The sequence below is a fragment of the Gavialis gangeticus genome, unplaced genomic scaffold (genome assembly GCF_001723915.1).
Source record: "Gavialis gangeticus isolate Ggan-Ray unplaced genomic scaffold, GavGan_comp1, whole genome shotgun sequence".
Lineage (NCBI taxonomy): Eukaryota > Metazoa > Chordata > Crocodylia > Gavialidae > Gavialis > Gavialis gangeticus.
In genome coordinates, this window is record NW_017728993.1 from 5,094,358 (window position 1) to 5,121,165 (window position 26,808).

Here is a 26,808-nt window from a genome sequence, read left to right on the forward strand (position 1 = left end):
ATTATAACAAAACTCACTGAGTGCTAGGTGGAATCAGATATCAATTTTAAAATGAGTGTCATATCGAAATAGCGTTAAGTGGGGGTTGCCTGAATTTCACTTTTAACCCAATTTTCTCTAAGCACAAAATTCAGCTTCTGAGATGAACCCAATTTAACTCCCCCCTTCCAACTCAGAATGCATTACTTCACACTTGACTTTATGAGAAAATGACTGAAATTGAGGGTAAAAGATAAGATAAAGGGTGTGTTTGCCTGCTTAGCAGCATAGGTATAAGTTAATAAAGTATAGTAACGTTATGACAGGACAGTAAAATCTCTTGGCTCACAGTTCAAAGGGTATACATTCAGAAGGCTTCCTTGGAAATCACCCTAGGATGACAAGGCCCTGGAAATAGTCCTTCTCTTTCTTTTGATGGAGCTTTAATCCTGTTTACCCATTGTGAGCTACTAGGCTTGAGAAACAATGCCATCCCTTTCTTTTTGCTGCAGTATTGCTATATTGCAGTATTGACATACTAAAATGTCACCTTCTCTTTCTGCCTTATATGGATGGGGTGGACATATAATATTCATCCCCATTTCCAGCAAGTAGCTTTCTGAATTACCATGGATCTTAAACATGATGTGAAAGGGAGTTTTTGGTACCATGCATTACATAGCAGTTAAAAGTTATTTGAACAAACTAGACACAGTCCATCCCACAATGTGGCAGCTGTTCAGACTTTTTGGTTGACCTTGTTAAGAGTTAACAGAGACAGACTTCATTGATATTGAAGTATTAGAACAACTTTTGTGTGTCCACTAAAGCAAGGTAAACTGTAAAGTTTTCATGATCTCTTCCATATACACACACCCAAATCACAGAACATCACTTGGAAGTTTCCAAACTACAAAGTAAAATCCTTAAAACTGCGTATTTTATTGCACATGTTGGCTTTTGGGATGTTATCTTTGATTGCTTTTAAATTCTCTTGTTTCTAGAGGGGTACAGCTGAAAAATCCATTCTACAGTATCTGGACAACAGATGTTGGCACAGAGCTGGCTGTATCCTTCCGTTTATTTCTGAGGAGTATTGCTCACTTAAGACTGGGAAAGACATTTTAGTAACTAAAATTAAAAAAAATGATTTTCCCAAGTACGCTGAACTGCTGAAAAGCCCATTCAGTTTGAAACACCTGAAGAGCAGTAAATCAGTTCTAAATTACTTTAATGTTAGTGGAAGATCTGAATATTCTTTGGATCAGCAATTCTGTGGCTTTCTAGGAGGGTGCTTATTAGTACTGCAGGAAGATCTCAGGGCAAAGATGAATTCAAAGACTGGTCTCAAGAGAAGGGAAGTAATTAAACCAGTGATTCTCAGCCTTTTTAGATTTGAGGCACCCCTCCACACCTTTTCAACATTTTTCAGCACCCCATTGGAAAAAAAAAAGCGAATGTTATGAACATTATACTGTAAACAGAATTGCATTGCTAATTATTAATTCATTTCTGATTAAATCCTTATAATCATATGCCACTGCCACAGTAGCCAGGTGGAACTGTGCTTTGCACCTCCCACAGAGTCAGATTGGGAAGTGTCTGTAGCAGGAGTGTGTGCTCTTGCTGCAGTCCTTCCTGGTCTGACCCTATGTGGTGTCTCCCAGAAAGAAGGGTGTGGGACAGATTGTATTGTCCTGAGCACCTCTCACTGCACACGGGTCGGTTCTACCTGGTGGCAGTGGCATCTGTTTCCAGGATTCATTTGGAGTCTAACTGAGAAGAAACCGCAGCAGTGTTACATTATCCAGGCAGCTGTGCTGCTTCTGCTTTTAGCTGCTCCCTGCTTCTTGGCACAAGCCAGGCCAGGAAGAGCAAAAGCAGAAGTGGTGTGCCTGCCGTCATAATGTAATACTTCTGCTGCAGCTCCTTGGTTTGGCTCCACGTGCCTTTTGAAAACCAGGGCACATGGGACAATTCCACGCTGTAGCAGCACAAAGCCCCTGACAGGCTCTCAGAGATCCCCTGTTGAGAACCACTAAATTAAATTATTAGCCTGAGCTGCAAGGTATCAGGAATCTGGAAAACAGCACATCAGGCGTTGAGATATGGGTGTTATTACAGAGCAATCCTGGAGCAAATGCGATTCTCTGTACCCTTTATGGTTTCCCCTCCTGCTCTGAAAACCCTTCCTGTCCTGGCAGGTTTTTCTCTGGAGCAAGTTGTTTCACTGCTGATTCTTGAGAACATGTTCCTACAGCATTTATATGAATTGCTTTTTGAAATCACTTGGTCATGTTGGAAGTGCTTTCAACTGCCATTAATTTTTATTACCAGGCTGAGACGAGCTAATGTGATTAGTTCTGCTTCCCCTGCATCGCAGTCCTTGTGCAAAGTCCTTCGTAAGATGGCATTTTGTTTGGTGATTACTTCTCTGGATCTCAGTCAAGCACCATGTCTTTGTAGCAGTGGAGCAGAAGTGACAATTCCAGCTTAGCCTTTTTAGCCTGCAGGAGTTTTAATATTTTATCCCTCATTAATATTATGTCAAGTGCTTGGGAACAACAGAGCATCATTCCTGGCACTGGGGACTGGTAAGAAAACACTGTCACTCAGGTGGAAGCTTTAATTTGAAATTTGTTTAATATGCTAGAAGCCTGAATTAGAATAATTGTGCTTGAAAAACGTATTGTGTTCTTCAGTCTCCCACTCTGTCCTGTACAGTTTCCTTTAACTCTACCACTCAGATGGCATTTATTATAGTTGCAGGAATCTGCCTTTGCCTCTACTTTCTGTTCTTGTGTTTCATGGTCTTTCAAGTATTCAGAAACATCAGTGGGAAACAATCCAGCCTCCCAGCAATGAGCAAGGCTCGCAGGCTTCATTATGAGGTTAGACGCCACTATTTGGATAAATGCTGTGTATTATATTTGTGTTCAGTATGCTGATTTCTCATGTTTACTAATAATGTATCTGCAACATAATGTATTGGCTTTTCTTTTCCCTTACATTTTTAAAGACTTTCTATTTTGCTAGTGGTCTGATGCTGTCAAAGCCATCCTACCTTTTTTTTTTTTTTTTTTTTTTTTTTTTTTTTTTTTTTTTTTTTTGTTCTTTTGTGAATTGGTATCCATTCCACCCAGATCTCTGTCTCCATCTCGCAGCTTGGATGCTAGATGGCTCTTGCAGATAGAGCAAAAATGTTCTGCCCAGGTTGAAGATGTCCTTGCCATAGTGAGAAAGATTCAAACAGGTGTACACACCAGGAGGAAGATGGAGCAGGTTCTTGCCTTGGCTCTGGGCAAGAAATATTACCTCTGCGAGGTGGTCTGTTCCAGAGAGAGCAGAGATACCTTTCTGTTGAGGCTTAAAGTGGGTTAAACATGACTTGTGAGCCACATGGTGCTGCTCTATCAGGCATGCCAAGCTGCTGGTGGGCTGTGGAACTTAGCGGCATGGCTAGTGGTGGGCATAGCCTGCCACAATGTGGATCCTGGGGCCCCAGTGGTTATGCCCCTTGGTGGCAGGGGGCCAACATAGCCCCACTTGCCTTGCTGCTACTTGGCCCACCGCTGCTTGCACTGCCTTCACCTCAGCAGTGACCCCCTGGCCCGTGGCCATTTGCCCCACCATAGTTGCTACCTCTGCTGTCAGTCCTGCAGTCTGGACCCAGCCTGGGGCACAGTGCGAGTTTGACACTCCTGACCTGACACAGTGACCTTCCATCAACTCTGTAGGTGCATCTGGCAGCAGCCTGCTTTCCACCTGCCAGCTGAGGGACAGCGTGTGTTGTCATCTGACAGTCCTGAAGTTCCTGAGGGGCTTATCTTGGGTTTTCCCTCAGTTAAAGGACCCTGTCTAACTGAGACTTAAATCTGGTCTTCACATTCCTGATGAGAGAGCAATTTAAACCTATGGCAATGAGCCTTCTCCTATTTTCTTTGAAAATGGCTACCTTGGTAGTAAGTACATCAGCAAGGCCAATGGGAGAAATCCAAGCATTTGTGGTACAGCTGGATATCTCCCATTTCTCCCTGTCCCTACACACACTACCTTATCCAGCAAAGCATTTTGGAGGACTCATCCCAAGGTTGTTGTGAACTTGCGCTAAGGGAAGCAGATTAACTTGCTGCTTAGCTCTCCCGAACCCTCATTCTTCACATGGAGAGACTGATGTATTCTGTGAATGTGAAGACAGCACTGACTATTATTCTCACAGAGGAAAGATGTTCAAAAAGTGCCCTTGGCCATCAGTATTAGTAACTCAGAGGTCCCTGGGCGCACACATAATGGCCCAAAGATATCAATGTCTATATATTTGGGGTCTACTGGGGTCATAACTGAAGTTCTTTGAAAAGAAAAAATATTAGTTGTATCAGTGCAAGATAGGAGGGGGGTGGGGTGGAGATTGGTTGTGGGTTTTCTGATTTGGGGCTTTTTTCTTTATTTCGGCCGTTTACAAAAATGTAGTTGTGTGGATTTTGTTCCTGTGACCAAGCACACTTCTCTTTAAATAGGGGCTGATTTTTAGGTTTAAGTTTCTGATGCTCATCACTTTGGCTTGTGCAGCAATGACAGTCATCTTCTTCATTGTCAGTCAGGTGAGTGCACTTTCAGATTCCTAGGTTGCCTGGCAGTGTGGTTATCCTAATTTTGAGAGAACAGGCATGCATTTTAGGCACGGCTGGCAGCCTCTTAAGGTTGCCCTGGCTTGCATTTCCCATTATGAGAACCTGTTTTTAATTGTTTACAACTTGGAGGCTAAACTTTTTCATGCCTGCCTGGGATGAATAATTTTGGATAACTTCAGCTAAAATGGTTTGAAAAGAGGTACAGCTTTTGCCTGCACTTTTTAAAAACTAATGGGTGGGGCGGAGAATGAGGAAAATAAGCTTACCTGGTAACTCTAGTTAGTGGGTTCCCTTTTCCCCCACCCTACCCCACCGGATAATGTAAGATCATGCAACTAAAGACTAAAAATGCATATGGGATATAAAGTATAGGCACCATTAACACAAGCTTTTTAAAAATGTTGTGTGCTTGACTTTTGTAGCCATAATGATTTTAACCTAGTTTGTGTTCCTGCAATGTGCGTGCATGCCTTTGCTCTCCAAGCTGGGATATATCCAACGTGTGTGTATAATTTACATTATATAGATTCATCACTTTAAAAATAGTTATTGTGCCATGCCCATTACATAGCCTGACACACAAGTAAAACACTTTGGCTTCTTGGTTTCTCAGAGTATCTGTATGAGAATAACTCCACTTGCTCTGACTGATTCTTAGGCTTTCAAAATGACAGGTCCTGTGTTAAGATCACTATCTGCCTTTACATAGGTAGCAAGCCCAAATGTACGTGTGCACTGAAGACTTTGGTTACAATGGGTGCGTTCTTGCAAACTCCAAATGAGTCTGGTTATTTTGATGCTTGTGAACTGTTCTAGTGAGTTGCATGTAGCGAAGTATCCTCTGACATACTGCACTGATTACATTATATGAAAAGTCCTGGAAGAGAACATAGCAGCATATGATTCTGGTCTAAAAACCTAGAGCAAGTGGCTTAATTCCACCTTAGTTTCACCATCCAGCCCATACTTACCTTAATAGTTTTACTTCAGTGTGTATGGGCATTAAACAGTTTTGTCCAGCAACTGTTATCAAGTTTGGTATTTTTGCTTGTGTAAAGACTGTTGCTCTACCATGGCTTTCCTAGAAAGCAAGGCTCCCCCACTCTTTTTGAGGGGGGAGTTGTGCTTAAAAGTTGTTGTGACCCTTAAGCATCTTTGTTAACTTCATTTTAGAAGTGGAGGGCAGCAATAGAAGGTGCACAGCTCAATGTGCTCAATACTGATTATTGAAATTACCTTTTTGAAAATTAAATAATTATTTTTTAATGTTTCTTAACTCATTGGAACCTCTTATCTCTATCTGTGGGTGGACGTTATTAGGAATAGGTCCCCATCATAAGATAGACAACACCTTAGCTCTCATATTGTCTGTGCTGTTTATCCTTTCTATAAAGGTTTATGGACATGTAAAGTTTCAGACATGACTAGATGTCTGCCAGGTAGTATCCTGATAAGCATCTTCTCCCTAAAAACATCAGTGACTGTAGTGATCTATTGTTCTTAAGATAACATCTGTCATTTCTTATGAAGCAAATTTAGATTAAGGGAGATGTCTAATAAATGATGTTGTAGTTGGGGGACAAGAGAGAGACCCATAGCATGGGCTTTACTTATATACTTGTGTGTATCCAATGTGTACTTCGTGTCTGTTTGTATTTTCTGTTCAGAGCCTTTTTGTTTGTCTCCTTGGAGCTTCCACATGAGAGAATTCCCCTTACTTGTCCCTATTGAATTTTTGCTTTCTTATGGGCAGGTGACAGAAGGCCACTGGAAATGGGGAGACCTCACAATACAAGCCAACAGTGCTTTCTTCACAGGCATCTATGGGATGTGGAACCTTTACGTCTTTGCTCTTATGTTCCTATATGCTCCGTCACACAAGAATTATGGTGAAGATCAATCAAATGGTAAAACTGGACTGTCTGATTATTTTGAAACAGTTGCATGTACAAAAAAAGGCAAAATGGCAGGGGAGAATATTGGGCATAAGCCTGGGTCAGAGATCTCACATGTTTTCCCTGCAGGACATGCAGATTTGGTGGAAAACGACATGTAACAAGTACACGCTTTTTTTTTTTGCCAGCATTTTAATTTTGTGGAGGGAAAATCAGAGTTCTGACTTTCAGAGAGCGAACCTTTTGAGACCACTTTTTCCCATTTTTATTATGTTTGAAATGTCTTATTACAGAATTTCCTTAAATTGTATTATATGTTAAGGTGATGATGAGAAATCAAATAAAACAGTTTGTCAAAACTAGTTATTTCAATTTGCTGATTTTTGAAAACCTTTTTTTCAGTTTGGGGGCATGTTCAGAAATCAGGGCTTATTTGACCAGCTTTAGTGGTTTAGTGTTTGAGGGGCAGTTCTGCTTGAAAGGAGTAGAGGAATGAAGCAAGGAGAAATGGAAATATGTTTTGAGACTTGAACTATCAATTTCATTTTTACTTTTGATTTCACCTTTAATTATCCTTCAGTAGCAAAGTGGTTCTCTGACTTTAGCTTTGCTTAAACTGAGGGCATTGCAAGGGATTCTGGTTTTTTAATGGATTTGAATGCTAGTTTTTGTGGAGATCCTTTTAAGGGTATGGACAAACATGTATGTAAATTGCTTTAAATTCAACCTTTATTTGAAATGCTTTTAATTCTGAGTACATCAGTAGTGTATAGACGTACACCCCTACTCCCAGCTGAAGTGTCACGCTGCTGGAGCTGGTGCTGGTGTCGTGCTGCTCTGCTGCTATGGAACTGGTGAGCAGAGCCCAGCAGCTCGTGACCATGATCCTTTGGCTGCCTTTGAAAGTTTCCAGGAGAAATTGCAAAGCCTTCTGGACATTTGACCTTCAGGCTCTTGGTTTGTGCTTCCTGCAGTTGCAGGGCTAGTCAGTTTTACCTCGGTTACATTCCTAGTGCAGGTGCAAAGCGGGGATGGGTAGCTATCATCTCTTTAGCCCTTAGTCTTTGAGCATCACGGTGAGGGTACTGGCTCCAATCTTCAACACACAGCAAAGAGCCTGTGTCTACCTGGATATTCTTTCTGTCCCAAGGGTGGGCAAATTATGGCCCACAGGCTGGATCCGGCCCACCAGGCCATTCTATCCAGCCTGCGGGGCCCCTAAAAAAATTAGAAAATTAATATATATCTTCCCCTGGCTCCCAAATATGACAGGAGCCAGGGGCAGTAGTACCCTAGGGGAAGCCACAGCAGGACCCAGAAGCAGCAAAGCCCACCCCCCCCACACAATCTCACACCCCACAAATACCATACCCATACCCCACAACACCCTGCACACAACATACAAGAGTAAGACTGCATTTTCAACTATTATGAAGTCTCTTCTACACATACAGCACAAACATGTACACATCCAGACAAATTAAATTAAAATATATTATTATGGGTATTTGATTTTTAGTATAGAATTTGGGTTTTTTCCTCTTCTAAGATGGCAATCCCTCTTTCCCAAAGGATGCCGCTTCTGGTGGCAAAGGTCAGAGGTTAGGGGCAGGACTTCTGGTCCCAAGATGGCAAGACTGGGGGGGGAACAGGCACCTGTCAAGGGGCAGGGCTACCCATGCAGCCCTCAACAGCTTGCCAAAACTCAGTAAGTGGCGCTCTGCCCAAAATAATTGCCTGCTTCATTCTATCCTCTTTGAACGGCTCTGCCAGCTGGTGTGTTGTAGCATGGCAGGGCAGGCCCAATGACCCAGGCACTGGAAAAATGCTTCCTCGAGCTGTTTTCTGGCTTGTATGAGTCTGAGAAAACTAGCTCCAGAAGGAGAACTAAAGAACACAGTGTGGGATGGCCTTTTCTAGGACCATTTGCGACTTGCTTCTGAGTCGGAGAGTCAGTGACTGGTTGAAGTGGACCTGGGATGAGAAGCAGTAGAAGCAGAAGGATGGACCACTGCTCCCTTCCTCAGGTCACTAGAGGAAAAGCACCATACTGAGAATACCCGTGAACAGGGAGAAGTAGATGGTAATTGCCCTCTTGAAGCTGGAAACCCCTGACAACTCCTTGTCTGTTTCCAGTCACTTCAGTGGGCAAACCCATGGCTCGTGTACCCATGGTGGGTGAACCACATCCTCCAGAAGGTAGTACTGCCTGGCTCTCCAACCTACGAGAAGTAGCTGGATTTACCTACATGGAGTTTCCAAACTGCCTCAGGACCATCAATATCATGCACGTTGCTATCTTGTGTCAAGTATCATATGGCTTGAACTATGTAAATAGCAAGGAGTCCTTCCTTTATGGGCGACTGGTGCCACCTGAGTCGGGAGGGGGGGGGGAAGGGACATGTCCCTCCCCTCCCCAGCAGCCAGTCAGCGACTGGGGGAGGGGGTCCCCCCGTGGCCAACCACGCTGCCTGGGAAGTGCTAGTGGCGCTCCCAGAAGCGTCAGTGGTGCTTCACCCAGTGCCCCCATTCCCAAGCCAGTGCTTGCAGGGGGAACACCGCTCCCGCCTGCCCCCTCTGCCCGCCACCTAAGTGGGGAGAACTGCCTGTTGGGCTGCACCAGCGCTCTCGGGGGTGCACAATGCATCTCCTACATGTCGCCACTGGAGTACGTCTCTATTGGACTGCAAGGCATCACAGACCACTGGGTTCAGTCCATACATGTGATTACTGCTTTCACATATATGGACTGAACTGGGTAAGACAAGGTCTGCAATGTCTGGGTCTTCAGGAAATCCAGCCTGGTGCCCCTGGTCCCCCGATGAGATGGGGAAAGTTTGTCTGCGGCACCACTAGCATAGGGATATAGAAGATGCCTCACTCCCCTGTGATTTCTGGTCCTGATTGTACCAGCCTTTTCTGTGGCTCATAAAATTTATGCTGGATGCCAGGCAGAAAATCTTTATTACAGTCAAGCAGGTGTGGACAACTGCAGAGTGTGCTTTTGGGGCATCTCAAGGCATGGTGGATGGTACACTGGACACCAGTGGGTTGTACTTGCAGGATGATCATTTTGGGCAGCTTGCTGCATAATCTCTGGAGGCCAGGACCTGAGGCTCCTTTAATAAAGATTAGATAGTCAAAGGCTCTGTGTTGAAACAAAGTGCTTTGCAATCAGGTACATTATGGTAGGAGCAATTTGTCAACTGTAAAAAGGGGGAAGGCACCTTGAAGATAAGGGAAGCCCAGAGTCACCACATCCCCCACAGACAAGGGATCAAAGGGCCTGGAGTTCTTTATCATGCTGCTTTTTCTCCACGAGTAGTGGCAGAGTCTCTGAAAGGTTGAGGGGTGGTGTCCCACCTTGTACTTCCCCAAGGCATCCTGCATAACTGTTGGCATGAGGATATAGTAGGGCTGGCCCAAGGCAGGGGTGGGCTGAGGATTTTTGTTGAAGAGGAAGAGTCAGAGCCTGCTGACAGTACAGGTGGGAGAAACTATATGCATCATGAAGATATCTTCAATGAGGGTATGGAAGTCTTAGAGCATGAAGGGCTGTCCTTAGACATGGAGGGATAAGCCTGAGCCCATGGAAGAAAGTATAGGGGCACTTGGACGCACTGTGTGTGCCAGTTGAGGGTGGCTATGAGGGACTGTTGTGTTTGCCCTTTGATTTTTTCCATTTGCATCTCCATAGTCTTCCTCACCATGTCTGTATCCTCCCTGGTGTTCTCAACATTGTTGTGCCTGAGCTGGCACATCCCTCTCCTGACCAGGTCAGCACAGCAGTCTTGGTGATACTCCATCTGAGCACATTAGCCCTCTGCAGCCACTGCTCTCCCTTGTAATGCAACTAGGTCTGCAAACATCTCCTTGCTCCTGTTTCTCCTCAGCCTGGATACTTGCTGAGCTCCAGTTTTAAGTTGTAACCTTGAATCTCAATAGCAGCAGCAGTAGCTGCTGGTGTTGACCCTGAAAAGAGAATAAACAGATCAGGGAGTCTGTAAAATGTCTTATTTGGTCCATTGTGAACTCCCAACAAAGTTTTTGCATTCTTATGGCCAGCATGATCTCCCTGTGGAGGGGCGTCCTATAGCAGGTGATAGGAAGGACAGTCTTTAGAGACTGGGAGGGTCTAGCAGGCCAGTGATTGGCATAAAGGAAGATGGATCAGACTGAGGCTGAAGCAACCTCTCCAGGAGATGCTCCCTTTAGGCAGCTGGGCCCTAGATACTGAAAGATCAAGAAGTTAGATTGGTGAGAAGTGGCTGAATGGTCAGCTTGTCTTTCCTGGGTATTGGTGTCATCTGAGCTGTCCAGTCCCAATGGCTTGTACATCTGCTCAGCAGTCCTGAATAAAAGGAGGTACTCCTCAGGGCCTTACTGGGGATTGCTTGTAGTCCAGGGCTTTGGCTGGTGCTTTCTCACGGTGGTCTTAGTCTGCATTGGATGACCCTCAATCCATCCCAGAGTTTGCAATGGAGTAGGACTTGGTGAATTTGTGCCTAGCAAGGATCTAGGAAAACTGCTCATATATAGTATGCGCATGTCACCTGCCAGGAACTCAAAACATTTGGCTTCACAAGATTTCTTGTATCATGCCTTCAGGCCTTTCACCTGGGTCCAGTGCTGTCAGTCCTGGTTGTGCCTGCAAACTATCATCTCTGCCTCAGCCTGCTTGTAAATCGTTTTGACCCCTCTCTTTACGAGGGTCGACTGGATATTTTCTAGTGGAGGTTTTTGTAGACCCAGCATTCTCTTGTGGTGGTGGGTGAGTGGACACTTGGAAGTATTTGTGCCCGTCTCAGAAGCCAAATGTCCAGGGCCATGGTCCAAAAGAATGCTGGTATGGCGTGCCTTTGCCCTAGCACTTAAGCTCAGGTGACAAGCAGGGCCTGTGACCCCAAGATAGTTGAGTTGGGAGTGAATCTCAGAGGATGAAATGGAGAGGAAGGCAAGTCAGGAAGCAATGTGCTATGGGATGCTGCTTGGCTGTCTAGCTCCTTATCACACTTCAGAGGGAGGACAAATGTAGCTTGAAGCACTTCAGAGTTATCCATGTTTCAGCCAGGGTGGCTTCATTTTTTTGTTAATGCTCTTTGGGCCAGTTGTACTAGATTGTCTGTCATCTGTCTGCTTACTCTTAAAGTGGTTTTAAACCAGGGTGAATTTGATTTAAATCAAAATGATTTAAATCAAATGATTTCAATCACTGGTCAGGAAGCCTCAATTTAATCATTGTTTTCTACAAGAAAGTTCATTCTTGTTTGATATAACCTTAATACATATTACTCACAACTCAGAGATAGATGTAGGTTTCATTTTTAGAAGGTACAGCCTATATATTTTAAAGCAATTATTTATTTTGCTGTCTTTTCAGATTAATTTTGCAGTTACAGTGAAAAACTGAATTATGACATTTAAATTGTTTTATTTAAGTAAAACAACAAGCTTATGTATTTTGGATATTTTTCTTCCACAACAAACTTGCGTCACACAGTCATAGAAATTAAGGGTCAGAAGGGGCCTCAAAAGATCATTATGTCCAACCCCCCTGCTCTGGACAGGAATACTGCTGAGATCAAATGATCCCAGCAAGGTGTTTGTCCAGTCTCAAGGTTGGGGACTGCACCCCCTCCTTGGGAAGTCCACTCCAGATTCTGGTCACCCTTACTGTAAAAAAAATTCTTCCTTGAATCCAACCTGAAACCATCCTCTAACAGTTTATGGCCATTGTTCCTTGTCCTCCCCTGAAGCACCCTAGTGAAGTTTTTCTCCCAGCCCCTGATATTCACCCCTTACATACTTATAGATGGCGCCAAGTCCCCCTCATTCTTCTCTTCCCCCAGGCTGAACAGTCCCAGATCCCTTAGTCTTTCCTCATAATGTTTGTCCTCTAGGTCCTTAACCTTGTGGCCCTTCTCTGGACCCTTTCAAGATCCTCCACATCTTTTGAAGTGTGGTGCCCAGAACTGGACACAGTACTCCAGCTGGGGTGTCACCAGCACCAAGTAGAGAGGAGCCCTGCTCGCAACACATCAGCTAATGTATCCCAGTGTGCTACTTGCTCTCTTGACTACAGTGTTGCACTGACAGCTCATGTTCATCCTGTGATCAACCATAACCCCAAGGTCCCTTTCAGCCATCATGCTAGCCTGGACATCTCCTAACCTAATTTCAGGTAGCTGGCTGCTTCTCCCCAGATGAAGCATTCTGCATTTATCCTTACTAAACTGCATCCAGTTCCACTCTGCCCACCTTTCCAGCTTGTCCAGGCCCACTTGGATCTGCATCCTGTCCCCTAGTGTGACTGCTTTTCCCCATAACTTAATATTGTCCACAAACTTGGCCAGCATGCTTTCCGCATGCTCATCTAAATTGTTGATAAAGATGTTGAACAGTAAGGGGCCAAGAACCAACCCTGCAGGACACCACTGGCCACCTCCCACCAATACGATACAGACCCTTCCACTTACTCTGTCTGGGTTTGACCCCTTAACCTAAAATACTGGGTTACGCAGCAAACTTAGCCTTTGCCTTCCTCTTCCTGTTTGTTCATAAACTGGAAAAGAAAGACAAGCTTTCCTGCTTTTTCAGTTCCCAAGCAATTTCTCAATTTAGAATTAATTAGTCTAAAAGGAAGAAAATATTCTTTCTACACCTGCAGAAAAAGCTACTGCTGTTGAAAGCTGGGTTATCACTTCAGTAGTTTCTGATGGATCCAAGTGCTTAAGTGACTTCTATGAGTTCACTGGTGTAACGTTCTTTTAAACCTCATCAGCAAACGTATTTCTTGAATGGTTCACCCTTAGCCCTGACATTTATTGTAGCTGGTATTATGGAGGGATGATTGTTGGATGCTCATGTCATAGCCAGCCCCTCTTCTTTAGTAGTTAAAGATTAACACAGATACCAAGTATTGAGAATATTGGCAAAAAAGAGCTAGAGATGGTGCTTGATTCATTTGTTTTTTAATCCCTGTAATTTAACTCTGTCACTGCATATTTCTCTTTTCAAGGTCTTACTCAGTTCCTTCCAAGTTTCAACAGCATCAGCCATAAAACAGCGATTTCCCTATACTTTGGTCAAGGCTATGGAAATAGGCTTCAGGATAGTCAGCATATGTTCTACATTTCTCTTTAGCCCAATGCTGAGAACTTTGGCTATGACGGGTCCATCTATTTTGTCATGATTTTGTTCATAAATTGTCATCAGATTAGGCCAATTCTCAATATCTCTCTCAAAACAGTCTGCTACTGAGCTCCATTGCACGTTTTGTGGGAGAGTTAGTTTGGTTTCTCTTGCTTTCTTCAGAGAAGCTGCTGCAACATGGTTGTTACAAAAGCATTTTGCAATTTCAACAACATTTTCTTTTATTCCTGGAGTATTGAAGTCTTTGGCTAAGAGTTGCATCAAATGAGCACTGCAGCCGTATGTCATTAGCTTAAGGCTTTCTTCACTTTCTTCTCATCTTTGATATATTTGTAGCATTGTCCGCAACAAAGCTGCATACTAGACATTTGAATTTTTTCAGTTTGTTATAGCTTAAATTAAAACTATCTTTATATAAGTTGCTTTTTTAAAGTATCTTAACAAAAATAAATAAATCACATATTTTTTAATAGTAGATTTTTGTCCACCCTGTTTTAAACTGGTTAAAGCACTAATGTCCTTAACTTCAGAAAAGCTTTATTGTTTCCATATTCAAAGCTTGGGGGCAATGGGACCTGACTGTTGTGGTTTAAGTGTCCAGCCTTTTTTCTGCACATCAGTCTAAAACACCTCTTTGTCTTTCAGGTGACCTGGGAGTGAACAGTGGGGAAGAGCTGCAGCTCACCACCACCATCACCCACGTTGATGGACCAACAGAAGTTTACAAACTGGCTCGGAAGGAGGCCCAGGAATAACTCCAAGAACACCTCAGCTTGCAGACAAAGTGAAGTACAAGTAGCCAGGATGATGCGGTATCTTTCTTGATGAACCATGTCTGAAATAACTCACTGTAAAAATGCCCAGTATTTATAGCATATTTTCACAGAGCAGTGGCACTCAATAGAACATTTGTAAACTTTCTTTTAATATGGTGTAGTTATACTGAGGGGAGGGATATGTATTCTCTACTGCACACGCAGCTATGCTAGAAAAACTCTAAGGTTACAAAGTCGACATTCAAAAGTTAAGAGGTACCAGAGCTCAGCTGGTCTGTGCAGCCTTAATTTGGCCCCCCTGTGTGTATGCATCACGAGGTGGTCACATTTTGCTCCCGCCCTTCTACACCTCAGCCCAGCCCCTGCCAAATCCATGCACAGAGTATTGTTCTTTGTGCAGTGTCTTACTTGAATAATCTCAAACTGAAAGCAATGACATACATTAAGTTACATTGTTATGTAGGCATATTGACCCTCAGAATTGAATCATCAGCCACATTCAGGGCTTTAGATTTGTGTGACTTTGAGCTAAGGGCATTTGGCAACAGGGGGAGTAGGTTGTTGTCCTGTATGTGGACTGGCTACTAGGAAGCTTTGCCAGTAACTGCCCCCTCACTCCCATCCTTTTCACTGCACTTTCCCAACCTTTTCTGGCTCCTTTAACCCTAACCCTTTCTGGTTTTCCCCCAACTGGCTTCTTGCTGCTATATTCCAGTGTGGCTTATTCACTTCTGTGATGTCTAGGTGCCAGCAGGGAGTGAAGGGGTGACAGTCTCTCTGCTCCTAGACCTGACCTCAGAGCCACCTGTAGAAGCTGGGAGGAATAATGCAGCAAGGTCCTCTTTAGCCCCTGCAGCTCCAGGGGCAGAGGCGTGTTGTTGGAGAATCTCGCTGCCCCATTTCAACTAGTGTCCATACAAGAGCTCTGTTTTTTCAGAACTTATGGGAGCAGTAAGTGGGGAAAAGATGGCTGGGAGGAGGGGACTGGGCAAAAGTGTCTGAAGCAGAGGGATGCAAAGATGAAATAGGGTTGGTGAGCAGGGGATAAGAATCGGGGTGGGGTGGCAGCCATGGACAGGTCTGTGCCTGCTGGAGCACATGACCCTCAACCTGGAGTGTTGCATTCCTCTGCTGTCAGGAAGCAGCTATGAGATCCTCTGGCTAATAATGCTCACTCACCCTTCAGGCTTGGGCCACCTAGATGACCATCTACTACTGCTGTCACTTCCTCAAATGGCAGAGATTTGAATTTTGAAATTAAAGGGTGCCTATACACAAGCAGTGAGGCTGCTCCAACGCGCTGTAATTACAATATGTTAGAGCAGACTTGATTAATCAGGTCTGCTGGAGTGTGGTAATTACCACACTCCAGCAGACTCCAGCATCTCATGTATTCACGTCCCCATACTTAAAAAGGGCAGTGGGGGCACTTTTAACTAAAGCTCATTGAATGACCTTTAGTTAAAGCACCCCCGCCATGATTTTTAAGGGCAGGGATGTTGATGCATGAGATGCTCTAGGCGCTTTAATTAGTGCAGCGCTTGGAGCCACTTTTATTAAAGCACCCCCTGCCCTCCCACAGCCCGTGTATAAAGGTTCCAAATTTGCTGATAACTTTTGTAGAAAGTTCTTCATGTAAAACTTTTTTTTTCCCCCAATTATTTTTGAATTCTGGGAAAGTGAAGGCGTGCACATGCGTGTGCATCCTGTTAGGAGAACACTGAGGTTACCAAGTCAAGCACTCAGAAGCTAGGAAATGCGGTGATGAAGGTTGCCTGTGTAACCTTAATGCAGCACTCTTTAGATGCTGTCTTATTAGAATACTGTCTTCAGCTGCGTGGTCAGTATAATTGTTTTCCTGCAGGAGTCTTGCCTCAGTGAAGCATAGGACAGTACATGCTCTGTGGATGAATCGAGGATGTGTAGTGAAGAATGTCCTTGTGTATAGAACCACTGTCGTTCGTGATGTCCCTTGTTCCACCTGGGACCATATTTGCAAACGTGTTCTGCACTGAACAGCTCCAACTGAAGTCAAACATGGCTGTGCTTTAGGCACAAGGGCTAGTAGAAAAATGCTAAATAATCCTAATCAGGCTTTAGATCTCAGTTTGGGCATCCAGAATTATCAAAGGCTTTTGACAGTTGTAGCCATAACTTCTGTGCCTCAGTCTCCCATCTGTAAAATGGAGGCGAAGTTTATCTATAGTTGCAGTGTTTGTGTTGGCTACTATGGCTAACAGTATAGGAACACCCAGAAACAAATTAATTTTCACCTAGTGCTAGGTTCATTTGTCTCCAGGAAGGACTACACTTTCAAAAGAGGATGATAACATATTAAGAAGTACGGTTCCTGTAGAGAAAAGTAGTGTTCAGCAATGTAATTGATTAGTATCATTATGCATATGCAAAAGGACACCAAATTAAGGTTACCCAGGCAACTGTACGTGTAACTTTTTGTAATTTTTGAATGTTTGACTTTGCCACTTGAACATTCTTTTTAACAGATTTTTATGTAATATTTATGTACTTTGAATAAATGCCTTCATGAATTCTTTTATAGCTTAGTGTAACATTTGTATTTTGTAAAGGTTCTTTACACAAAGGGGCATTGCAGCTTTAAAACCAAATCTTGTGCGTCTCACACTAACAAGTCTGTTACGATGTAGATATCTTTTTCTGTTTGCATAACTACTTATCCCTACTTATATGTCCCAGAACCAGTCCATGGGTCTTATTAAAATGTGTTTTCTTTTTGTGTTTGGTTTTGTTTAGGATGTGTTCACTTTTTACAAAATGCTTTAAGCAACCTGGAAAAATGTAGATTCGTTAATTTAAATAAAATATACAATGTTGTGATTTTTGTTGTTTGGCCTGGCTCATTGACTAATAGGAAAAATTGTAACCTTTTTCTGGCTATCATATTGTGAAGTCTTGCTCTTGATGATCTGACTTTTGTGTTTGGTGTTTATGAAAGTACAAAGCTGATTTTTGGGAAACAAAATTCTCTCTTCTGCAACTCTAATTTTGGTGGGAGATGATTAATGAGCAACTTCATCATGGTGCATTTTTAAAATGTTCTAAGATGCAGAAAAGCACTGTTCCACTGGCTGGTCTCCTCTCTTTAAACTCAGCACTTCAGAAGTAGTTAAATTCACAGTCTGTCTCATTAACATAAGGCCTGATCCAGTTTTTATGAAGTCAGTGAAAACTGAAGCTGGATTGGTGGGTCCAGCTTATGAAAACAGAATAGCTAATTGAAATCCCTCTTACCTTTTTACTTCAGACTGATTCTGCTAGTTAAGTTAGCATGTACATACAGGTGGGGTGCTCATGTAACGAGAAAGATAAGTAGTCTGTGAGTGCAGTGATGCATGCAGTTCTGCAAAACAATAAACTCCAGTGCATGTCACGCTGGAGGTTATTTCCTCTGGGTGCTGTGTTTACACGTGTGCCTGTGATCACCGCGCACTGAAGTGGGTCAGAGCAGCCCCAGCTGGCAGGGGACCCGGGGAGTCAGCCTGCCAGCCCAGGAGTGCTCTGACCCGGCTTAACATACTGCGGAGGGCCTGGCTGGGGCACAAGAGTGCTTCAGTGCAGGACTAGCTGTCAGGCAGACCCGCGCTGAAGTACCCTCATGCCCCAGCCACCCCAGCCAATGTCTACATGTTGCTGCAGCTCAGTAAATAATGCCGCCGCAGAATAGTGCTTGTATTTCACAAGTAGTAACCTACAGTGGTGTGTTAGTTTTCTGCAGCCTAATAGGGCAGCATGTGTAGACGCCTAGACTTTACTGCAGAGCTAATTAGGCAGCTTTGCAGTAAATGTCTCATGTAAATGTGCCCAGTTTGAAATAATCTGAATGAAGACAATAACATTCATGGGAGACTTACCCCTGCTTGAACTATTGGGTATAGTATCGCATGATACAACGCTTATTTTGAGAACTAGGAAACTGTCTCAAAAAGACAGTCTCTTCAGATTAAGTCTGAGTGATCAAAACTAAATATGAAACTTGCCTCTGCTCAGGCTTTAGGGTGTGTCATTTGTTTTACCTTTTTCCCCAAATATCCCAAGCTTGCTTTGTACCAACAGAGGTCATCGTTGATTTTACTTGGGGGGGCTTGCAGATGTTATGCGTTGGCATTTTGGAATTTAGATGTGTGGTATTGAGGGAGTCGGCTGTGACTTCAGTCATGCATATAATTTTCTATGATGAGGTATAAAAAGGAAATCAGCTGCCAGAGCTTCAAAGGACAGCACATAATTCCTGCTTCCCAGCTCCTTCCAACCACATCAGCTCAAGATGGATCTCCTCTCTTCCCCCACCTTTTCCCTTCCACTTCCCTTATTGCTCTCACTGGCCTTGCTGTTTTCCCTCCCCCTCATTCTCTGTCTTTCCCAGGGCTGTTTTTCTGAATCTGTGTTTCATGGCACTTCAGTCTGGCAAGGCCTATGTTTTCACCTTAAATCTTATTGTTAAAATTACAGTAAGTCTTAAAGTCTCTTTTGGCCAGTTATCATGGTTTCTTCCAGATACCTGAGTTTTAAGACTTCTGATTTAGCAGTGGTGCTGTCTGTGATAGATGAGCAAGTTTTATGCCGGTATTCCTTGGGGGGTGCTCCATACTTCTAGAAGTGCTCTGTTTCAAACATTTTGTTAACTTCCCAGGCTAGGGGAGAGCTGCAGGATCAGGCTCTGTATTAGCTGCTTGGGCAAGTCCATGAAGCCAGCCTCTAACTCCAGAGTATAGGAGTCCATAGGGGGCTGTGTCAAAGGCGCTGCTTCCCAATCGAACAGGCCTTTGATTCCCTTCTGTACCTGAGAAGACTTTGAGCATGAACTCAAACATGATTTCAGAAACAAGGTTCCTACGCTTAAGGAAACTGCTTAACCATCTTCTCTTTGTCCTGCCTGTTCCGAGACCTGGTAGCTTCAAGTAGACCTTCTGGTTACGTAGAAATTGTCCTGTTAAGAGCCCAACGTCCTCTGGCCATTGCCCTGTATTGACATTTCCAGCAGTGGCATGGGGCTATGTGGTTCTGAGTAACTTTGATGTCAGCAGAATTGGAATCTCTTCCTTCGACTGCCTCCACTAGCACAGACTGCAGATCCATCAAGCCTGGAGTCACCAGCCCCTCTTACAAGAATGATGCCTGCCGTAGTGTCCACTGGCATTGATAGTAGCTGTCTCTGATGCTTCGCTTGATGAAGAATACAGTCATACCAGAGTTTCTGAACCTTTTCCACGGACCCCCTGGCTTCTAGTCCAATAGCTCCAAAAATCTCTCTTGGTCATCCTAGCGTGGCCCTTGTTACATTAGGCTTCTTACCAGACAACTCCAGTAGCAGATTGTAGAGACTAGGCTGCCATTTCTTTACCTCGGCTTCATTGGTGTCCAACACACAACAGTCTGCAAGCTAAGTGAATACTCCGTGTCTGGGTTCCAGATTGAGCAGTTTGTTTGATACTAACCCATTTTATTTAGCCTTTTTCTTTGGATGCAACTGCCGTCTTTCCTCCTGCATTCTAGGTGGATGACTTCAGAGGTTTCCAAGACCTTGGGAGGTGCTTACTCAGAGGCTGCAAATTCCTTGGGAGGAAGTGGTTTAGCTTTCACAGACTGGTAGATAGCAATAGCAGCAGTCTGTTCCCAATAAAGTTGTCCACCATGATGCAAGAGGCAGAAGGTTGCCAAACCCTTAGATTGACCTTACCCCCTCCTCTTTTGCTGGAGAGGACAATGAATAAGCAAAATGCTCTGCAATACATCAAAACATAGAGTCCAAAAGGGTGTGTGCCGCCTTATTCCTAGGAATAAAGAAGAAGTCTTATTCTTAAACTAGGCAGTGTTTCAGCCTGGCTAATTACCAGTGTCTCTTGGTGTAATGCAACTTCCATATTCTATAATATATAAAATCACCTGGAGTCTAGAGGTAGTTGGTAAATGCCACAAGGGATATGTTTATGCTGCTGCTTTTTGAAGGTAAGTTGGTGGCTAAAACTCCATTTCAGGCTGCCTTAGGTGCAGTGGATCATGTCCCATGGCTGTGCCTGCAGTCTTGTGATTCTAGTCTTAGCTCCAGCCTCTAGGTTGCCGAGGGAGGTGCAGAACACAGTGAAGGCTCCTTCCTTGTGAAGGAGCAGAGCACTTCAGCTCCAAGACTGAGGCATGGCATACTATCGAGGACTGCTGAGCCACCCTTTCCTCCCTTGGGGTCCTCAGAGCTGCACCTAAAAAGACCTTACAGCCCTATTCAGGGAAGTGACAATCTTGGCATTCTTCTGCTGCTCCTCTGCATATTGCCCACAAGAACTCGGGGGAGTTGGGGGCATTCTACAGCATTACTTGGAGACTAGGAAAAATCATTGATGAGGCAGTTGAAAGATGCATTTCACTTTCAGAGTCTCATTCTTCCTTCCTCTGAGGGATTTACAATCTTGGACTTCAGCTTGTGGATGAAAAAGTAGAACTTTTTCAAGTTCAAGATAGGAAGATTCACCACTATCTTTACTGGGGCACTTGTTTGCAACTCTAGATTTTCAAGATGCAGTTTTTCTTATTGCTTCCAAAACTTCCCAAAATAAATCTCTTCATGCTTCATGATGAGCCAGGAGAATTAACCACTGAAGTTCTTCCCATTTGGCCTCTTAACAGCCAAGGAGTCTTCACTAACGTTCTTGTGATCATGGCACACAAGTGATGAATTTAGGACCTAATTCTTTAGGTCATGTGTGGACTGAGAAAACCCTGAGACTGACCTCTTTGTCTCAGGCATCAACAAAAGGAGCCAGTTCTGTTCCAGAGGGGGACTTCATCTCTGTTACCTACCGGATGAGGCAGGACTTGGCATCATTGATCTTGTTGTACCCAGCCTGACTGAGATTGTTCTCATTCAAAGATCTCTTTAGATGTCAATAAGCACTCCCAAAACACTCCCTATTCCTAGGCCAGGTCATCCAGTACAGAAGGAGGGCACTCCACTCCAGTTTGCTCACACTTGCACCTCTCAGCATAGCTACTAGAAGATCCTCTGCAATAGGTGAATTTTCTCATCCCATGTCAAAGACATTCTCACCTCCAGCAGGAGAGACTTGACTAGACAGGCCTATCTAAGCTTTTTGCCTGGTGTTGAATATTCTGTGATGCCACCATACCAGTTGCACTGAACTGTATCCTAGAGCTGAAGCATGAAGGCCTTTCAGCTCAGGTAAGGTATAGCTCGCTGCTGTGCTGGCTCACAGTGTTTTTGTGGGAGGCTGGTCTTTCATCTCTGACTTTTCAGGCTGGATTTTCCTCGAGATGCTCTGAACCTAGTTTTCATAATCAAGTTGGAAATGTTGTTGCAGCTTATGGCAACCCGTTTGCATCCTCCCCTTTGTGACTTTACTGGTGGCCACCATCTTGGTGGGAACCAAGTATTGATCTGACCCCTTCAATACTGTCCAATACTGGTCCTTACTGAAATAATGACTCCTTGAGGACTGCCCCAGGTTTCTGCCAGAAGTTGTTCAGCAACTTTGGCACTGTCCAGTTGGCATGCATCAGAGCCTAATATCTATAAGGCTGCTAAGGTCCAACCACTGTTGGCCGTCAGCTCATTCCAACTAAACCCCAAGTTGACTCCTAGTGACCAAGGAACATCTGCATGTCTAACACCTGCAAAGTGGTCACCTGGAGCTCTAGACTCGCCTTTGCCAGGCACTACTCCGCCATGGAAGTCTCCTAGGCCTTTTTGGTAAAGTGATTCTGCAGTTGCTGTTTGCGGTTCCAAAGCCACCTCCAGGTAAAATTGAGACCCCTCTGGGTTTAGGGATGTGAACAGACGCAACTTATCTGAAGGACAAACTTACCCATAATGGGAGTTCTTTGATGTCAGTAACAGGATTGGGAGATGAGCAGCCTGGCTCACTGCTTACGGTGAAGTTTTGGAATCAGAAGTGAGCCAAAGGCTGACAAGGAGGACAGCTAAGTCTAGGGATACCTATAACACACAGGTCTGAAAGCTGGAGTCAGTAGGCAAGCTGAAGGCTGCAGCCAGGAGCAGGAGCTAAGGAAACAGCTGAGCATCTCAGGAGCAACAGACTAAAGGCAGGAGGCAAGTCAGTGATGACCCAGGGGCAGGAATTGAGGAAGTGGCTGACAAACGGGAGCTGAGGAACCAGCTGAGCAAAAGGAGCAAGAAAGAATGCATCTTACCACCAGCAAGACCCTAAAGCCCTGGGGGCAGAAGTGCCTGTTCGTCCACAGTGGAATATGCATGCAGTCAACTAGAAGAACTCCAGTGACTGGTGATCAGTAGCTTTTCTTTCCTTGTGCATCCAACCTGCCATTGGCTCGTCTCAGACTGCTGGGTACTCAGAGTGTTGCATTGCACTCCTCTTTGCACTGTTATCTGTGATGGAGTGTGAAAATGCACCAATGCTTCTGGAAGCCTTTAATCAAACCCTGTTTCTGTTGCAACACTGGTGCTTTAGTGATGTGAATGGCATTAAGCCAGTGCCCACCTTGCACCTAACAAATGCCATTCCCTATACATGCTGCCAAAAAATGAGAAATGACAGAGAGCAGGGTTAGACTGGCCATTAGAAAGAACTTATTTACAGTGATGGTTACCAGAGTCTGGAATCGGCTTCCACGGGAGGTGGTGCTCTCCCCTACCTTGGTGGTCTTCAAGAGCAGATTGGACAAACGCCTGGCTGGGGTCATCTGACCCCAGCGCTCTTTCCTGCCCAGGGCAGGGGATCAGACTCTATGATCTACTGAAGTCCCTTCTGACCCTAAAAATCTATGAAATATTCTCTGAAAAAGGACAAATCATTGTATTCGTAGCCTAATAAGAACAGGTGTCTCTTATGCTTCAGGAGTAAATGGAAAACATGGTGGCAATGGGTTAAATAATACTCAACTGCTTGACATTTTGTGGTGAGGTGGGGGGCCTTTTTCTGAAGCAGTTGTGCTAGAGGGGAATCATGTTAGTGAGAACTTGTGGTTAGGGGCGCACAGATCCCCTCTGCTCCTTGAGAGAGGCAGTGTTGATTAAAGCTTCTATTTTCCTAGTTGAGAAGAGACTGTGTCCTTACAGCCAGGCTAAAGAAGATCCCTGCATATTCTGAATATTCTGAGTGAACAAATCCATTGAGTGTCTGTAAGACCAGCCCCTGCCCCCAAAAGCCTTCCCTCTTCTTTTTTTTTTTTAATTCAGAGATGACTCAAACGTTTTTGAACAAGTACATCAGAATTGCCAGTATCCAGAGATCATTTCTGCCATCTGCTGGCAGGAATACTCATGAATGAGTAGGCCAAAAAATCGCCTGCATTTGTTTATAGCACCTTTTATGAAATGTTAAGTGTTTTTTTCACGCATTAAAGTCTCCCCAGTTGCTCGTATGCTATGCACAGATGGGTAATATGTTGGAAGGGAGGCAAACATTTACAGGGATTTCTCTCTAAGTCCACCAAAGTCGCTGTAGGCAGCACAACTGAAGTGTGTTTTTAAGAACTAAAGTGGGTGGTGTTAAGGATTTGTGGTTGAGCTCAGGGTGACAAAATATGCACAAAACATCCATAAATATCTAGGAATAAGTTTCATAGTTTCATTTATTATTAGTTTAACTTTCTTGCTTGATTTTCTCATCTCCCTCTGGCTGACCTAATTACCATATTGCTCACAGGTGTCTTTAGGTTTGGCTATACAGGGAATGTGTGCCATAGTACAGTTGTTTTTTTCTGGAATAAAGTGTCTAGCCAGAGAATTATCATAGCTCAGCTGTAGCACTGTGGTTCTAGCACTGAAGTTCGGCTAGTCAGTTGTATGGCCCAGGTATGAAAACTTCCTGCAGGCTGCTTTTGCTTCCTGCCCAGACATTCAGCCAAGCCATCTAGGAAAGTGAGGGTGGCTCTACTCTTCCACCTTACCCACCTGCTCCCACTAGTCTTGAGACTGTATTTATTACCTGTGGGTGAGGCTCTTGGTACTGTCTGATTCCGGCGATATAGCTCAGATGTTTATGATGTTAATCACATGTTGGAAAACAATCAGTAATTATTATAGAGCAGCCCTGCATTCCTTATAGGTCTTCAGAAAACTTCATCAAGGATCATATTAGCATCTGGCACAGCTGGCCTGAGTACAGGTCTCTAAACCCCATATGGCACCTTCTGGTCACTATCATTATGTACTAAATTGTAACTTGTTAATTGAGAAATGAAATATTCTCATTCTTACTCTTGGTCCATTGAACTATTTTAGCCACCGACTTTGTGGTATATGGAATACAGAATTTTTTTTTGATTACATGTTAGAATTACCTGAGTTTTACAAAGGAAAAATCTGATAGTCCCCACATCACCAGTATTTCTGAGAACAACAGATCATGCATATGATAAGGGGCACTTAATTTCTTTACCCATCCAGCCCTGCTCATGGCTGTAATGCTTTCCTGGTTATTTTTTGGGGAAATGTTTTTTTTTAACCAAGCTGCTGGGGATCCCTCTACAAAAACACCACTCTAGCTGGCAATAATTGGTTTCACTGTTGCCAGTTTCCACTGGCAGAGGGTACAAACTGAACTGAGCTTTGCTAGGGAGGTAGTATGTAAGACTTGCACAGATAAAGCTGTATTAATAAAGGTTAAAGTTGTTTTGGAAAATATATTTTACGATGGACAAAACTATGGCATCAGGTGGCTACTTAGTGAAAATTCTGATACTGGGTTAATTAAGGAGCTTGTGACTGGCCTAGAAATGTGAATGTGCTGTTTAGACCTGTGGTACGCCTGTGTCCGCCTTCACAAGGTAGAATGTATTGTTTCATTTGAAATGCAAAGGGATTATGTTAATTCTGTTTCTCACTCTCCAGGGTTTCCTTTACTCTTGGGGCGTTCATAATTATCCTGTTAGAGCAGTTTCCATTGGATTTGATTGGTCTTTGATGTTGGGTTTTTGAAGACGCTTGACAAGCAATCTCCTGCGCTATGCTCCTGTCCTTTTAGATGATCTATTTGGAGAGCATAAAAAGGTAGGTGTGACAGTGCCATTGTGAAGGCAAGCTTTGCTGTCAGTCATAATCATGCCCCTATGCATCTTGTAACAGCCAGGTTGAAATCATCCCACCCACAATGTCCTCTTAATCTAACCTTGATAACTAAAATAAATACTGCATCATATCATGAAGGAACTGAGGAATCATCAGGCACCTAGAAGACAACAAGGTGATGAGGAACAGCCGCCGGGAGAGCAGTGAGTATTATGCACCTTGACGTGGATAAGGTTTCTGATACTATCACCTGTGACATTCCCGTAAGTAAACTACAGAAATACAGTCTAGATGAAACTACTGTAAGGAAAGTGCGTAGGTGGTTGACATGGATCACTGTGCTCAAAGTGTAGTCTTCAATGGCTCAGCGTCTAGTTGGGAGAGAGATAAGAAGTGGAGTTTCCTAGGGGATCTATCCTGGGTGTAGTGTTCAACATCTTCAGTAATGACCTGAAGGATGGAATTTAGTGTATACATACTACATTTAGTAAATTTGTACATGACACCTGGCTAGGTGGGGTAGACAACACCTTGGAGGATGGGATTAGAATTTAAATGGCTTTGATAAATTGAAGGAATGGTATGAACTTAAGAGCATGAAATTTGATATGGATAAAAGCAAAATCTCTTACTTAGGATGGTACAATCAAGCACACAAATACAAATTGAGGAACTATTGACTGGACTACAATAGTAATGAAAAGGACCTAGAGGCTCTAGTGGACTGCAAGTTAAATAAGAGTCAATAATGTGCTGTTATTGCAACAACAACCACCAAGCGGGTAGCCTATTAGGATGTATTAGCAAGAGTGTTGCAAGTCGTGGGAAATAATTCTGCCTCGTGGTAAGTGGGTACTAAATATGTCTCCTCACACAGGCAGGCTTTGTTGCTTTAGGAGCTCCTCAGTTAGAACAAACGATAGTCCATAACACGAACAGTAATCCTTAACCCAAACAAAAAAATGAGCAAGGCAAATCTTCAGCCTCTGTCCAGGTAGCAAGAGAGGGCCCTTTTATCTCTGGACCTTCCTAGAAGGCAGCTCCTCTGGGTTTCAGTCCACTGCTAGGCTGTAAACTGTTTCTTCCCCAGATCAAGTTCCTCGTTCTCTACCATGCCTGGACTTTTAACTGCTAGCTAATCATTTACAGCCAGACTCCTACCCAAGGACTGGCTGCCCCACTTAAAGGATCAGACCACCCTATTTCATTCACCTAGAGTATTGTGTCCAGTTTTGAGTACTGCGCAATAAGAAAGGTAGAGACAAATTGGCAAAAGTTCAGAGGAGAGCAACAGAAATATTTAAAAGTCTAAAAACATAATAGGCAAGGAAAGGCTG

General features: G+C 43.8%; 1 protein-coding gene across 1 annotated transcript in view; it reads left to right on the forward strand.

Moving 5' to 3' along the window:
* WLS (wntless Wnt ligand secretion mediator) overlaps positions 1-14,687 on the forward strand; it is a 104,090-nt gene extending 89,403 nt beyond the window's left edge. The window contains exons 8-12 of the mRNA XM_019528418.1: positions 984-1,047; positions 2,727-2,870; positions 4,497-4,580; positions 6,364-6,517; positions 14,303-14,687. Of these exons, the coding sequence (XP_019383963.1) occupies positions 984-1,047; positions 2,727-2,870; positions 4,497-4,580; positions 6,364-6,517; positions 14,303-14,412 (556 nt within the window). The 3' untranslated portion in view covers positions 14,413-14,687. The remainder of the gene's footprint in view (positions 1-983; positions 1,048-2,726; positions 2,871-4,496; positions 4,581-6,363; positions 6,518-14,302) is intronic.
* Positions 14,688-26,808: the final 12,121 nt, after the last annotated feature.